At 37.3% G+C, this 16,811-nt stretch overlaps 1 protein-coding gene across 4 annotated transcripts in view; it reads right to left on the bottom strand.

Moving 5' to 3' along the window:
- Positions 1-16,607, bottom strand: part of Dsor1 (mitogen-activated protein kinase kinase 1) — a 33,250-nt gene extending 16,643 nt beyond the window's left edge. Inside the window, exons 1-7 of one of the 4 annotated variants that reach the window (XM_045765096.2) lie at positions 16,378-16,607; positions 13,378-13,522; positions 12,375-12,488; positions 11,466-11,578; positions 10,652-10,763; positions 9,373-9,549; positions 654-704 (exon numbers count right to left, since the gene is read on the bottom strand). In XM_045765096.2, coding sequence (XP_045621052.1) covers positions 654-704; positions 9,373-9,549; positions 10,652-10,763; positions 11,466-11,578; positions 12,375-12,488; positions 13,378-13,522; positions 16,378-16,460 — 795 coding nt within the window. In that variant the 5' untranslated portion in view covers positions 16,461-16,607. Of the gene's footprint in view, positions 1-653; positions 705-9,372; positions 9,550-10,651; positions 10,764-11,461; positions 11,579-12,374; positions 12,489-13,377; positions 13,523-16,377 lie in introns of all 4 variants that reach the window. The other 3 variants (XM_069311138.1, XM_045765097.2, XM_069311140.1) reach the window with 3 other exon arrangements.
- Between the last annotated feature and the right edge of the window lie 204 nt (positions 16,608-16,811).

The raw sequence follows: 16,811 nt of genomic DNA, 5'->3' as shown, positions 1-16,811 counted from the left end.
AGGAGCAAGTGCAGACTTTGGTGGATTTACCAGGTTAGAATACAAGCAGTTGAGGACACAACTTGATGCAGACATTTGGGAGGCGATATGGACTGATAAAATTCAAATAAGAAATAAAAAGTACCAAAGACATAAGAAAACATGATGCCATAAGAAGCTACTGTAACTGAAAACTGGGTGTGCAGGAGGTGGAGGACAGGCTGAAGAGCTAAGTGACTGGAAAGATGTAGCAGTGTTCGAGTCCAAGGTAAAGGATATGTTCTGATGAATAAGGGGGAAGGAAAACTAATTAGATTGGGATTAGCAAAGTTACTATGCACGTGCAGGGACCGGGAAGGACTTAGGCACAGGCTGGCGCCCTAGTTGTGTCTTGTTCTAGGAAATAAAAGAGAATTAATAAACTGTAAACCAAGTGCATGTTAACAGCAAACCAAACAGACTGCCAGTTAAAATTATCCATGGGCTAGATGTTTTTATCAATGCTACCTATCTTTTACTTGTATGTTCGGTGCAATGTGATGCATGATATCTATTAACAATTCGGTTTCCACACAACTATATAGAATCAACCAAACTTCAACTCTCTCGCTAAGATTTTTTTTTCCGCATTTCCATCTAACCTTGGATAGCCACCTGTGCCTTCCTCCACTCACCTCAATATAATAGTATAATGACGTTGTCAATCTCTCAACGGGAACTTCACCCTGTAAAAGGAGAAACATGCCAAAGAACCTAAATGCACACTTCAGACACACTATTGGGTCGTGGCATGGATGAAGCCCAACCCTGTGGCGTGTGTTTGTGAATCACAGCCATTACAACGCAAGCACATTGGTAGAATCAGTGAATGGTTCAGTGTAAGTGATGAGTTTAAGGAAGGATGTGTAATCTCAATACTGTATAAGCTTGTGGAGAAAGTGCAGTGAAGCAATGCCACATACACACATATTTGAGAAAAATTAATTCTGAAACACAGAAAAAAGATGTGAAAGTTGAACATGTTATTGCTTGTTGCAGATCATATTTCTTGGTGAGGTAGCATAAGTTACACACTGAGTGAGTTTGAAGAAATGACCTTCAGTATGAAAATGGCCAAGAGGCAAGAACAGTACTCATGTTCTAGGTGAGTATGACTGTGAAAGAGTATGGAATGAGCAATTGACAGACAAGGCTGACAGATATAAATACTTATTACACTAATTTATTCTCAAGACCACATCCTGCCTTATACAGGGTGGCCCATGCATGGTAACCAAATGTTGAGTTTTACTTAATTTTCACACAACCTCCCAGAGTGGCGACACACATTTTCCTGCCTTTCTCGGTGTTATAACACAAGTAATTAATGTCCTCTAATCTACTGCCTCAACTAAACATTTTCACCATTTTTTGTTTCAAACCATTTTTAACCCTTTGGCTGCCATCAATTGCCCTTATATTTAATATTATCACCTAGGTCTTTAAGGCAATTTACCAATTATAAGATTAATTATACAGAAACTAAATTATCTCACCATAGAAAGATTGCACAATACAGTATTATATTCAGCCACATGCACATATGTACTACTAATATTCCTAGTATTTACTAATCAATTTAATTTCTTATGCCATGTTTTTCCACAAAGAAATGAGCAATGATACATATTTATTTGCCAAGAAGGACATACGAGATGGAGAAAAACATTAGGGTGACATATTGTGATTAACTTGAGGTGCATGCCTAGAATTAAACACGTGAGTAAATTATTGGCAAGTACAGTACAATAAACCATGCGATAAAAGTGCATTGACAACTAAAGAATAATAGCTCAAAAATGTTAATACATAAATAAGACAAATATAAAAGATGACTTATAAGTAAATACTATACAACCAAAGACAAATTCTACCAAATCTCTGAATACCCATAACACCAGGACATGAAATGTGTGTGTCTGTGATGAACCAAATATTAAAAACACTACTGTACATGAAAAATGTGAGAAAACAAGTTGAGACAAAACCCACTCAATATAAACTGCCACTTATGGTAAGAAAAACGTACATACAACAATAACAGTATTATTACCCCGACTCCCACTTTCATGCAGTGTGGAGGTGTCAGCCCAGAGAAAATGGACAAGTAATAGTAAAGATGATTGTAGATATTAAATTACAAAACCTAGGTTGGGAGCTTGTCGTGGAGAGAGGGCAGGGCATGGGGGATGGTCGCGGGGAGAGGGCAGAGCATGGGGGATGGTCACGGGAAGAGGGCAGGGAATGGTGGATGGTTGCGGGAAGAGGGCAGGGAATGGTGGATGGTTGCGGGAAAAGGGCAGGGAATGGTGGATGGTTGCGGGCAGAGGGCAGGGCATGGGGGATGGTCGCGGGAAGAGGGCAGGGCATGGGGGATGGTCGCGGGGAGAGGGCAGGGCACGGGGAATAGTCACAGAGAGAGGGCAGGGCATGGGGGATGGTCGCGGAGAGAGGGCAGGGGTGCTACAAACTATGTGCGGTAACAGCTGGTAATTAACAGCACTTCCACCTTACAATAAAAAGTTCCTACTCTCTAACCTATATTTCCCTGACTTATGCCCTCACCATGTTATTTTTTACACGTGCGTCCCAACCATTCTTGCTACACATTCTGTCTTCGGTGCAACTGCTTCACATTTATGATGGTGGTTAAGCAATCAAGTATTTTTTTCGTAAATGCTTTAAGCTTTCCTTCAGGTCTTCAGTACTTGAAGGCATTTGAAGTATCTAGACCATATTCTAGATGACTTTACCCCTTCAAGAACAGGAAATTCCCAGAGGAAAAAAGCATAACAAAAAAATATACACTGTATTGTAGTGTTATAAATATTATATATACAACCAGTCCTGGCAACATTTCCTTAAAATACACAAAAAATGTTTTAACCTGTATCATCAGCAAATAATTAAGGGAAAATTGAATTTGCTCAATGAAGCAGGTAAATTTATATCATCACTATTAGCATAAATGTTATATTAAGTAATTCATATTTTTAAATTATCAAAAGGTGCTTCAGCAGTCATAAAAAACTTAAAGCACTCTTCATATATCTAAAATAATAAAGGTGTTCTCCATTTCATTTCAAGAGGCCCATGCAACAATCTGATCTTTGAACATTAATTTTTCATCCAAACTCAACTCTGCTGCCCCCTGCCACTTACGCTACTTCACCCTATGAAAATTTTGTTGCTTTGAACAGCTCACATTCAACCATCCCCAACTCGCCTTCCAATCAATCCTTGTTAACTCTAGACCTTCATGCTTTCAAACATACTGAAAAGCCAATTATCCTTTAATGACATGCTCTTTTAAAATCTATAAATGCTAAGCATAAACTTTATTTCTACTATTAAAATTGTAGCAAATAATTTTACATAAAGCCATGCCAATACATAAACCTGCAGTTCTCACATGGAAAAATCTGTTTTTCAATCTACCATTCATTATTCTACTAACCCAGCTAATTTTGTTAACAAAATTCCCATATTCATATACTCTCTCACACACACAAACATGCATTTATCACATTCTCTGAGACCTTGTCTTTTTTACTTGCCCTTGCAAGTGCAATACTTTAAAAACTTTTGTTTTAAAAAAACATCACCACATTCTCAAGTGCCACTTTATGTCATGCACAATTTCAAAACAATCAATAATGTCAAAGTTATGGCAGAGGTACGTTTTCATACCATCCATCCTAGCACTGATAGTTTCCTGTAAAGTAAACAGCAGATCCTCACTACTCACAAGAGATTAAGTTTGAGACACATGAATGCTACAACTTAACAAGAAAACTATGAGAAAAGGGGAAAAAAGGATTAACAAACAATTTTAAAGAATAAATCATATACTGTATAAATGTTTGAAACTGTGTGTGAAGAGAGGGAAGGAGGAGGGTGTAATTACCTAGATCACATAATGACTTGGAATTAGTAACAGACTAAGCATCTGTGGCCATCAAAGCAACAGACATAGCCAACCAAGAGTGCAGTTCCTGAGCAAGTCAACTTGAAATGTAACCGAGCAGAGAATAAGTCCAAGGAGGCAAGATGCATATGCCCCCAGACAGATGTCCTTATAGCCCACTGTGACCTTAGCTAGGAACATAAGAGGAACCCGAGCATGTAGCTACTAAATGCCAAGGCAGGAGCATCAAAGATATCTATTAAGGAAACTTACTTTTTTTTTAATTTAAAAAGCCATGCAAGAAAATGCCATGTCCCATAGCAGTAGAAGAAGCAAACTACTGCTGAGCAGAAACCATGCATAAACAGGAACATAAAGTTTCATAGAGCTTGAAGTGGCCTGAAATAAGACCACAGGAACCCAATAGAGCAGAAAGGCTTTCAATTGCCATAAACTAAACACACAAAAAAATGGAGGCATCATGTCACTCCTGGAAAGGTGGATATAGTTCCCCCACACACACAGAATGCTCGAGGCGGTTTCTTTAGGGGCTGTGGGGGGGATGACATGGATATTCCTGTACAGGGCCCTAAGCCTTTGGCTAACCTGTAAAACAGTGTCTGGTATATATATATATATGTATATTATATATATATATATATGTATATTATATATATATATATATATATATATATATATATATATATATATATATATATATATATATATATATATTATATATATATATATATATATTATATATATATATATATATATTATATATATATATATATATATATATATATATATATATATATATATATATATATATATATATATATATATATATATATATATATATATATATATTATATATATATATATATATATATATATATATTACATATATATATATATATATATATATTATATATATATATATATATATATATATATATATATATATATTATATATATATATAATATATATATATATATATATATATATATATATTATATATATATATATATATATATATATATATATATATATATATATATATATATATATATATATATATATATATATATATATATATATATATATATATATATATATATATATAAAATGCCACATGCTTACAAGGAAACTGCTACCACCAGAATTCAACTCTATATAGGATGACACCATAGTGTAAACACCAGAAGAACCAAAAAGGGTCATGAGCAGCAAAACCCTTTGTTAGAACAAGACCCATTTTATGCAGGATAGACCCAGAGAGAAGCAGAATCACAAGGTGTTTACTTGAACCTAGTCCCATACAACAAGGATGATGAAAGGCTAAGGCAGCCCAGGGTTGAATCAAACAAAAAACTCTCTCTCATGAGCCCCAATGCCTTACTCATTCCCGGGGAACTCTCGTGAGGCGGTGACCACAAACTGTTTCACAAGGCCAAAAGTGCAGTAAACAGTTCCACCAACACTTGTGGTGATGGTTGCTACTATCTGGTGGTAGCAGTATCAACTTAGTTCCTTAACTGGTAGTTAGCAAAGCAATAATTCACCTTCCTTGTGTTACTAAATTATTACTTGCAAGGAAATACACACACAAATTACAAGAGCATGATGCATCAAATGAACAAATCCATAAGGGCCGTGAAGAGGGTTCGAACCTACATCCGGGTTGATCCCAGACGCGCCTTGGTCGACTACGTCACGACATGGTAAAAGAATTGCAACCTGGAGTGCTACTGCCCTCAGTAGGCAGTAGTGTGTATTGAAGGGCGAAGAGGTAGAACATTTTGTCGACAGAGCCCGGGTGCATGGAGGAATTGTGTAAAATCCCAGTCTGTGCTTCGGAGAAGCTGCAGCAGCCTTGTGAAGGCCAGTAGCACTCCAGGTTTCAATTCTTTTACCATGTCGTGGGGCAGTCGACTAAGGCGCGCCTGGGATCATCCCGGACGTAGGTTCGAACCCTCTTCACGGCCCTTGTGGACTTTTTCACATGTAGAGGAATGAACTCTTCAGTAAAGTATAATAGCAAGCTGGTCCGTCAGTGGTAGCCAAGTTAGACTCGTCACTGCCTCCCAGAATTTCCTCAATTAAATCACTTGCAAAAATACTTGTTAAGGTGGAAGAAAACTTTGTCGAGAGCCTAGCGAGCAATACAATTCCTAGGTGGCCCATAATGGCTCTGGCTCAAGGAACATCTAAGGGGCCCTCGGCTCAGAAAACTTCACTATTTATTCTTACCGCCTAACTATAGGACCAAGTATTAATCAACATATACACACACTTTCCACTAATTACTAATGACTGACAAACAATTTAGCAACAAAGAAGAAAATAAACATTATATCTTCTTGACTTGCAAACAGCAGCTTTCATCAAAAGTACCATTCTGCCTGTATGAAATAAAATGTTCTTAAAGTAGCATGAACAAATTAAAAAACTTCTATATAAAAAAAAAACACCACTCCAGGTTTGGGGGTGCCCATGCAGTAGCACTAGACATGCAGTTTACAAACTAATGGTGTAGGGGTGAAAGGGAAGGAATGATCATCAAGATAAATGCTTTTTATGTTCATGGCTTCACTTATTAGTTTACATAATGTATTTTGTGTGTTTAATAACCTGATTTAAGTACACACACACACACACACACACACACTGTAATTGACAAAAATGGCGAGTACTGTATCTAGGCCTACAATTTTTCCACCTATGTATCAAAAAATCTGTCCCTGACACGGCTCAAAGAAAGTTTCTTGCAACCAATGCTCTTGCTGCTATTCTATGACCAAAGTGTAATTCTACAATAATCACAAAACATTTGTACATGATAGCCTCATTGTAGGATTTTGTACGGGTTTAGTCAACTTCATTACATCAATATAGATATAGCAAACCATCCTCCTGTTTAGATAGTACCTATTGTGACAATTATCAATAGTCAGAATTCGTACGTTTTTAGCTTTTAGAAAGTGGTATGCTGACTAGTAAGAAATTTTTTCAAAATAAATTAAGCTAAAACACAAACTTAAATATACCTTGGCCTATAGTATAGCGCACATACATAATATATTAGGCTTTAGATATCGTGTATTAGGCCTAGGGAGGTTAGGATAGGTTCGTTTAGTTTGTCAAAGCAACACAAGTACAAAATAGTTTTCCGGTTTGTCCAACTCAATAGTTCAGATTTCTACATTCTAATTTCGTTGTACGTCCGTATATATACTATGGTTCTTGTCGTTACTATAAGTACAGTACAGTACTACCAAAAACAGGAAGATGGCCTGGATATAGTATAACGATAACCAAGTTTCATAAAAAATGATGAAAATAATTAAAAATCACCAAATGACTGTAACCACATCAGCCCAGGGATAAACTTAGGATGATAAACGACCTTTCAGGGTTAAAGGAACTCTGAAATCACAGAATCTAGTTACAAATTACCTCACGAATTTAACATACTTGGCACAATTATTTCCATTCTAAAGGCAAACTATATATATCATTCTTGCCTAACTATTAGGTAGTACTAGTATAACAACTCAACACAAGACACTTCACTCAAGATGACAGGAATACTATCTAGCTAAATCAATGAAAAATAAAAAGTCAACTCGCGATGCACCAGGATTGTGTAATGTCACCATTAACAACTGCTATGTTTACAGATGCAAACGTTTGAGAGGTGAAAGCAAAATTGAGAAGCTTAGTTACAAAATAGTTAACAGCAGTGACTATGGAGACTAAGTTATTAAATATGAATAAAAGCAGTTTTGTAAGCAAGTAATTATCAAAAGCCACCACCAAACCGGGAAGGTTATGTACCACCAAGCAGTTTTGTATGCAGTTAAATAATTAGTTAAACTTTTTAAAGGCTGCAGGAATACGATCTTAATAAGGAATATATGTTGGGGGGAAAATGAACATGCAGTAAATTAAATTATATAATATTAACACTGATACTTTGGTGAAAAAATAGAAGATTTTGAATAAATGTTTAATGTACCAAATTGATGAAACTGCTAGGAAAAGTTTGAGATGTACTACAGGCTAAAGTAGAAGAAAAAGTGTGTGTAGTGTACATGAAGCTTGCTAGGAGTCAACACTTCTTGTAGATACAAAACACCAACACATAATCAATTGATCAAAACAACGGAAGTGTAACGCTAGGAACCAAAAGAATCAAAAGGGTAAATAAAAGTGGTGTGGAAAAGGTACATGGGACAGAAAAGTTATTAGAGTTATGCTACATATATATGCCATGATAGTACAGTATATGCAAAACTACATTTTAAATAAAAATTCAGACGTGAAAGAGAAGAAGGTGAAAAACTAAGTCTCAAAATCCTGACTGAACCTTAAGACCCACTAGTTTATCACTCTTTTACCAGACTGAAAAACAAGAACATTACATACGATGTCAAGGGACTGCATTTAATTTAAAATATGATTTCATAAAATGGAGTCACAATGCATCAAGTAAACATAGCAGCTGAAAGATATAGATATTTTGTGCCTAAAACTCAAAGTTAGTTATATTAATAAATGCACTGTACATACTTATTAATTTGAGTATTCATCATCTTTATTTGAAGATTAAGTTGTTCATTATATAAATTGGTAATTAAGCTTAAGAAAAATGACAAATATTCTAAAATGGGAGAATCATGGTAAGCAATATGCAGGCGATGAGTCACAATAATATGGCTAAAATATGATGACCAGACCACACACTAGAAGGTGAAGGGACGACGACGTTTCGGTCCATCCTGGACCATTCTCAAGTCGATTGAGAATGGTCCAGGACGGACCGATACGTCGTCGTCCCTTCACCTTCTAGTGTGTGGTATGGTCATCATGGTAAGCAATATATTTGAAATTTTGCATGGGCTACCCAGGATAAGACAAAATACTTCATTTTTATATAAAGTATTTATACTGTATAAAGTTTCATAAGCCGTGACTAACCAATACACAAAATATTTATAAAATTCTTGAAATCTTAAATGTATAATATATGTAATCCCCCGTATTTATGTAAATTGCTCGATATGCTCAGTCATGTAATAATTGTTTGGTGATAAATTATTGAGTGTTATTTGCATTTAGTGAGATGTGAAAATTTAGTACAAGACTGAGCTAAAGAAGAATTATGCCAATGTACACATAACTGAGGTCAGTGGTTAGGTTCTATGCATTAAGGAAGACTGCTCACAGAAGCAAGGCGAGTTTGAATGAATGCTAATAACTGTGCAGAAACCGAAATGTTTTATTTTTTTTGTTTTGTTTTTGCATGGGCCACCTTACATGAGGCAGGAGGACCGTATATAGCTAAAATTAAGAGCCTGCTTATTTTAAAATCATTTACTGCCTAATAATAGGTTTACAATATTACTGTATTTAAAAAGTAGATGCCTCCTCCTGCACTTACTGACATGTAACTTCTCGTGCCTACAAATGTGTTAGCCATACTGTCAATAAGCTGGCCCGACACTCCGAAGTCACAGATCTTGATCTCTCCACGGGAATTAACCAGAATATTGGAAGGCTTTACATCCCGGTGAATAATCTGGTGCTTTTCACGAAGATATGCCAAACCTTTCAATACCTGGTGATTAAATGCTATATTAATACAGTATCAACACCATTTGTCTACATATTTTATCTACTAATGCTGCACCAAATATTTACAAAATAAATGGTCATAAATATTCAGGAACAAACACAATGAATACCCTCACAGACCTACATATTGATAAATTCTATTTAGAGCATTAGTATATCTCAAAGTTCACTTCAAAACCACCCTAAAACTGTGTTCTCCTTTTCTTACCACACACTACATATGAAACATTCCCCCCCCCCATCAACATATTTTATATATTCTAGTAACTTCAATGCTCATTGTCCCTACACAGACTTACTCTCAGTTCACCTATATTTTACCTAGTCATACCAATGCACCCATGTCTGCAGATTCTGTATGGCTCCCAGTAGCTAACAGATGGGTCTCAAGGGTGTGGTGTTATGTTGGGATATGACTTGGTGATACCTGTGATGAGCTTGGGGAACTAAGGAGTCCATCCCAAAAACCCATTAAGACAATGCTAGCGTTTCATCAGTAATTGTTATTAAAACAATACAAGTCTTATTTTAATACCTTTTACCTGAAGACATGCTAAAAATGCTGTTCATACTACAATTTCCTTATTTTTCCCCCCTAACTTTTATAGTATTTTTATTATATAATACTCAACAGCTATATGGGTGCAACAGTATATATTTTGTTCATTATTGTTTACAATACATTACATACTATCTAATTGGAGAATGTTTTAACACATTCATATGATGTGATGCTGTTACATCAGTGAAGAGAAGGATATATCTAGAATTAACTTTAATAAAGCATGAAATAGTTAACTTGTGATGAGAACAATGTAGGGAAATACCACATTGAAGGAGCAACTTTATTTGTAAATAAAGTTTCAACTGCTTGAAATGTACATCAGAAGCTCTAGTAACAAAAGCATAAATATTCATCATACAGAACAGTATTTAGTGTTATTCAAGAATAATCAATATATCTGTAAAGATATAATCGACAACATTTTCTGCATTTGAAATTAAGGAATCAGGATTTTAGTCTGTCGGCAAAATGAGGCAATCTTTCACAAGCTCTAAGAAAATACAAATATAACATAGCTTACCGTAGAACATATTTTTGCTAAGATTGGTTCAGGAATGCGGATGGCTTTCTTTAGACATAAATCAAGGGATCCACCGTCCATGTACTCCATACATATAGAAATTTCACCCTCACTGTTGAAAATAAATTTAATTTGAATCTTCACTACAATTAAGTTAAAACAAATTGGTTTTAATTAATCCCTTTACCATTACAATCTCCCTCAAATTCGAGTGAACAATTGCTTTTCGACATAATACAGGGCTGTTGGTTTAATGATAATTTAGAGAACAAGTAAAAGCTCCTATTACTCAGCACACTTTATTATGATAGTGTCCATTAGAGAGTAAAATACATTTTTCATATTGCCAAGACACCAACAGAGGCCACCTTCTTTATATTAGTCACCAATACAGCACCAAGTAATTTACACGAAGGCAATGGGGTGTGAGAAGACACTTATGTATATAACTTGATAAACAGCAATAAAACAAGGGGTAAATTCCTTGTACAAATTCCTTTGGGTAAATTCCCGCTCAACATTTGAATTAATATCCAGTTTCCCTAACTGCTGTTATCCATCATCCAAGACAGCTTAAGAATAGTACAAGTAACTCTCCAATGATGATTTATGGATATTCAAATTAATGAGACAACTTTGCTATTACAAAATATTTAATTCATAATAGAAATATTAACTGCAGAAGGATTTATGAGATAGACACAGGAGAGAACTACTAAAATGATACTTTCACAATAGTGAAGTTACCTTTAGAATTATTTAACAACTTTGTCAATGGTATTATAAAAGAAACTTCACCAGAGCAGAAACTTGCCTGTAAAATGCTCCATAGAATCCAACAATGAATGGAGAGTTGCACTCGTGAAGTACCTTCAATTCACGTATTATTTGGTTTCTCACAGCTGGCTTCACTTCTAAATGTATCAACTGAAAGAAACCATTCAGTTACTCGAAGATAGAGCACAAGTCTCTTTATCATGCATAACTAATACAATAACCTTAACTAGAGCACTTGGTGGTACCATGTTTACCTGGAAGACACACTGATGTAGCAGAGGAGCTATTAATTTGCTGTAAACGTACCAGTCTGGCATGTTAAAAGTGGTACAGTAGTACAGTATTATAAGCAACTGATAAAAGTAAATTCTACATTTGTCTACTATTTGTACCATTACACAGAGAAAGCCTTGTGGTTAGACAGGAAGGGTAGAAGTAATTTACATATTTTTAAATAATAAAAATCCCTAAAATTTATGAACATTTTACAGTACTGTACCATCATAATTCCATAATTAATAAAAAGGTTATATTTATGAAAATACATACCACAATTCCAAAGTGATAATCTCATATATAAAATGTAATCAATAACATTGTAAAATAAGATCAAGATACAGTATATTTGATAATCACAGTTTGATGTGCACTTTAAGTCCACATAGTGCAAGCTATCTTGAGGTTATCTTGAGATGATTTCGGGGCTTAGCATTTCCGCGGCCCTATCCACGCCCTGGCCTCCTTTTTGTTACACACCCCGAGGAAGCAACAGGGGCAGGAGGGTGGAAGAAACTTTGCCCATTTTTTTCCGCCTCCACCAGGGATCGAACCCTGAATCTCAGGACTACAAATCCGAAGCCCTGTCCACTCAGCTGTCAGGCCCCTTGGTGCCTTTTACCAAGTACGTGTCTTTACCAACCACACCATCACATGGCTGTTGACTCACCTTCCGTGCCATAATGAGACCAGATGGCTTGTGTCTCTCCTTATTCACCACTCCTCCATTTCCAGCTCCTAGTTCACCAAGTTTTTCAAAGTCATCAGCATTTAATTCTCCAATCTGGAGAAAAAAGGAAAGAAACCATTAAGGAGGGCTGAGTCAACCTTACACTAGAACAATGTTTTCAGATTTATATTGAACTTGATATTTAGCCTTTAAACTTTTTTAGTTTCAAATTTCTTCCAATAAAAATTATTTGTTCTTTTTAAGTTAACAAAATATTATTACTGAAAAGGCATTTATTTAATATAATTGGAAAGATCAGACAAAGTTCTATAAATGCTCCCATTACATTTTTTAAATTATGCTTACTTAAAATAAAAAAATCATGAATCTTGACTTTTTTTTTTTTAAGAAAAATATATACAGTATTGTTAAAAACATTTAAAAAAAAAAAAAGACGATTATATAGTCTGCTGATTTGCGTATTGTGTGAACATTGTATCATAATCTAATGAAAATTTTAATTTGACAGAAAAAAACAAAAAATAGTGTTTTGATATTAATTTTCCCACCAACAGAGCAACGTCACAAATCCTCAACAATACCCTTTTTAATTATGTAGCTTAGTAATACTTTCCATTTACTATACTTATATTTATTCCCATATTGTTTTGTTTTTAGAGCAATCTAGGCTTTAAAATGGTAATATTATACTATTACTTTTTTTTTTTTTACAAAATATACAAAATGACTTGGGGCCCCTTAAAGTACCGAACTGTATAAGTATTCAGAGTGCACATTTAATATCTTGGCTAAATGTGGTGCTCATGTCAAAGTATATGCCTTACACCATAAACCATCTTTCTCAGGTTAAATTTTCACTACCACCACAATTCCTTAAAGTTTTAGTGTACTACTATGGTGTTATAATAAATTAAAGATTTCTGCAAGACTTGAATAAACCATACCGTCTATTTTACTGATCTCATCAATGACTGGAGCTGACCTTTTGCTTCTGGACGAGGAATATCTCCATGCGTTTGCGTTGGGTGTCATCCATGTCCAGCTCCTGAATACACTTGAGTAGTGATTCAAGTGACATGGCACCAAAACTGCCAGTCGCTCCAGTGCTGGCTTTTCTCTGCGGAGTTCTAAAGGACAGACAAAATAAAGTACTGTACGACACACAAAAGCTTCAGAAGACTCATGATGCTACGCATTACTATCAAATGTACAACAAGTTTCCAAGTGATATTTACAATGAAATAAAATACATAAACTATAAAACAAATCTCAAAATACAGTATTGTAGATGTCAAACATTTTCCATGACCCTATGATCATAGACAAAATAAAACTACAAGATATTCTCAGGGGTGTGTGACAGCGATGGAATCAGAATGAGAGAACACAAGGGAAATCACACATCTGCAAGCTCACGGAGAGAATCCTAAGGGAGGGAATCATTCACCATCTTTCAGTGGACAATCTTGAAAAATCGACACAACATAGGTTTGTTAATAATAGATCCTGCCTTACAAACCTGCTCACATTTTTGGAAACAGCGACTGACTACTTGGACAAAGGACTTCCGGTTGATGTAGTATACAGTACATAGATTTTGCTAAAGCCTGTGATAAGGTACCACATGAAAGACTGGCAAAAAAAATTACAAGCACAGGCCCATCAACAAATAACACACGTACAAGAGAGAAACAAGACGACAAGCGAGAGGGACCTATGATGATTATTTAGAATGAATTAAAAAGAGCAGATGAAGACAGTGTTGATACTGGAGTGACTAATCTGAATAACTTGGAGGGCTTAAGAGGCAAGAATGTAAGAAATATGGGCCAGAAAATGTTTCAATCTCTTCTTTGAGAATTTTATATATCAGAACATTAAATACAGTAGTTATCTAATCAATGCTCGATCTCAATGGAGGCAGTTACTACAGATCAAAAAAAAAAAAATTCCTTTTTCATTGTTAGTTAAGAGCAATCATGCAGTACTGTATTGGAAATTAAATACCCCACGGAATGATGTACAATTTAGACACAGACCCAAGGAGGGTACTATGCTTTGGACACAAGCCCATAGGGCAATGTGCTCTTTAGATATAGGCCCATGAAAATGCTGTGCTTTTTTGGATAGACCAAAAGGCCCATAGAGTATTACACTACATGGATAAATTCAGGACAATATAATCCAAATTAAACAAGAAATGCTGTGATAACTTTATCCTGCATTCAATGGTTATCAAATCAACTTGCCACACTTCTAGTTCAGCACATTTCTGGCCAATTTATCACACTTATTCTACAATACTATATTATTGAAGTCAACACAGCATACAGAATATGTACATATCAACACCAAAATGTTAGTACTGTATTTAATAAAGGCAATAAAAGCAATACACAAGTCTCATATGCTCACTAGTATATATTATGTATGACAACTTTTGTTTAGCGTTCATTCTGATTACTGGTATACAGCACCTTGTACACACATTATTATAAAAGCAATGTGCAAAGGGTCAAGCAGAAATTGCAAGAAGTTGGTATATACGGAGCCGACTCGCATATCCATTGCATCCACAATGCTTAGGTTAAGTAAGGCATCATTATCACGATGGAGCATTTAATCACTTTTGAAAACCCATTTGATGTGGTCCACTTCTCCACGATGTGTAAACATATTCATTTATTACATACAAGGTACTCAAGCGCTCAACACCTTCCTGCTGCCCCCACAAGCGCTCAACACCTTCCTGCTGCCCCCACAAGCGCTCAACACCTTCCTGCTGCTCCCACAAGCGCTCAACACCTTCCTGCTGCCCCCACAAGCGCTCAACACCTTCCTGCTGCCCCCACAAGCACTCAACACCTTCCTGCTGCCCCCACAAGCGCTCAACACCTTCCTGCTGCCCCCACAAGCGCTCAACACCTTCCTGCTGCCCCCACAAGCACTCAACACCTTCCTGCTGCCCCCACAAGCGCTCAACACCTTCATGCTGCCCCCACAAACACTCAACACCTTCCTGCTGCCCCCACAAGCACTCAACACCTTCCTGCTGCCCCCACAAGCGCTCAACACCTTCATGCTGCCCCTACAAACACTCAACACCTTCCTGCTGCCCCCACAAGCGCTCAACACCTTCCTGCTGCCCCCACAAGCACTCAACACCTTCCTGCTGCCCCCACAAACACTCAACACCTTCCTGCTGCCCCCACAAGCGCTCAACACCTTCCTGCTGCCCCCACAAGCACTCAACACCTTCCTGCTGCCCCCACAAGCGCTCAACACCTTCCTGCTGCCCCCACAAACACTCAACACCTTCCTGCTGCCCCCACAAGCGCTCAACACCTTCATGCTGCCCCCACAAGCGCTCAACACCTTCCTGCTGCCCCCACAAACACTCAACACCTTCCTGCTGCCCCCACAAGTACTCAACACCTTCCTGCTGCCCCCACAAACACTCAACACCTTCTTGCTGCCCCCACAAGCGCTCAACACCTTCCTGCTGCTCCCACAAGCACTCAACACCTTCCTGCTGCCCCCACAAGTACTCAACACCTTCCTGCTGCCCCCACAAGTACTCAACACCTTCCTGCTGCCCCCACAAGCACTCAACACCTTCTTGCTGCTCCCACAAGCACTCTACACCTTCCTGCTGCCCCCACAAGCACTCAACACACTCGGCACCTCGCAGACAACACACTCGGCACCTCGCAGACAACACACTCACCAGCACATAGAACACTTTTGCTAGAACACTCCAAGACCTCCCCCACCCCCCCAGGCTGACCACACAACTCAACCCCTTCTACACCCAGCTCCCTCCCTCACGCCACACACAACACACTCACACTCAACACACACGCTACCACTCTCAAGCCAAAATATCCAACAGGTTATTGAGGTAGGGTTAAAGGGTGAGTGTAAGGGGGGGGAGGGCAGAGGAGAGGGTGTCAGTAGGGTGACAAGGGCTGCCTGGCCTCACTCTGTGCCGGTATGGTTGTCATGGTCGTTGGTCTGCTCGATGGAACCCGGTGGCAGCTTCAGGTTGAACTTGTTCTTTGACATGATGTTCCAGTGAGAGCCAGACGTCAGTTATTGATTATGACCCACACAACTAACAGACTCGCCTCAACCCCGAGTCCGGAGATTTCGGGAAGTGAGGGTCGATGCACTTTATCTAGATTTATATAGGATTCTTGGTTGTCATTGGCTGGGTGCGGGAGGATAAGCCAATGAGAATGCCGCTTTAGGGCCCGGCGCTGCAGGTTCTCAGCTAAAGGGATGTCTCAAACAAAAGAATTCGAGTCTGAGTGACGTATTTGTGGAAGGATTATAGATTAGTAATTAATGTTGCCAACTATACCATCGAATAGTGAATATTTTCCACTTCAAGTAAAATGTTTTAGCTCAATGAGA

The sequence above is a fragment of the Procambarus clarkii genome, chromosome 69 (genome assembly GCF_040958095.1).
Source record: "Procambarus clarkii isolate CNS0578487 chromosome 69, FALCON_Pclarkii_2.0, whole genome shotgun sequence".
Classification (NCBI taxonomy): Eukaryota; Metazoa; Arthropoda; class Malacostraca; order Decapoda; family Cambaridae; genus Procambarus; species Procambarus clarkii.
This window is presented reverse-complemented; position numbering and strand designations above follow the sequence as displayed.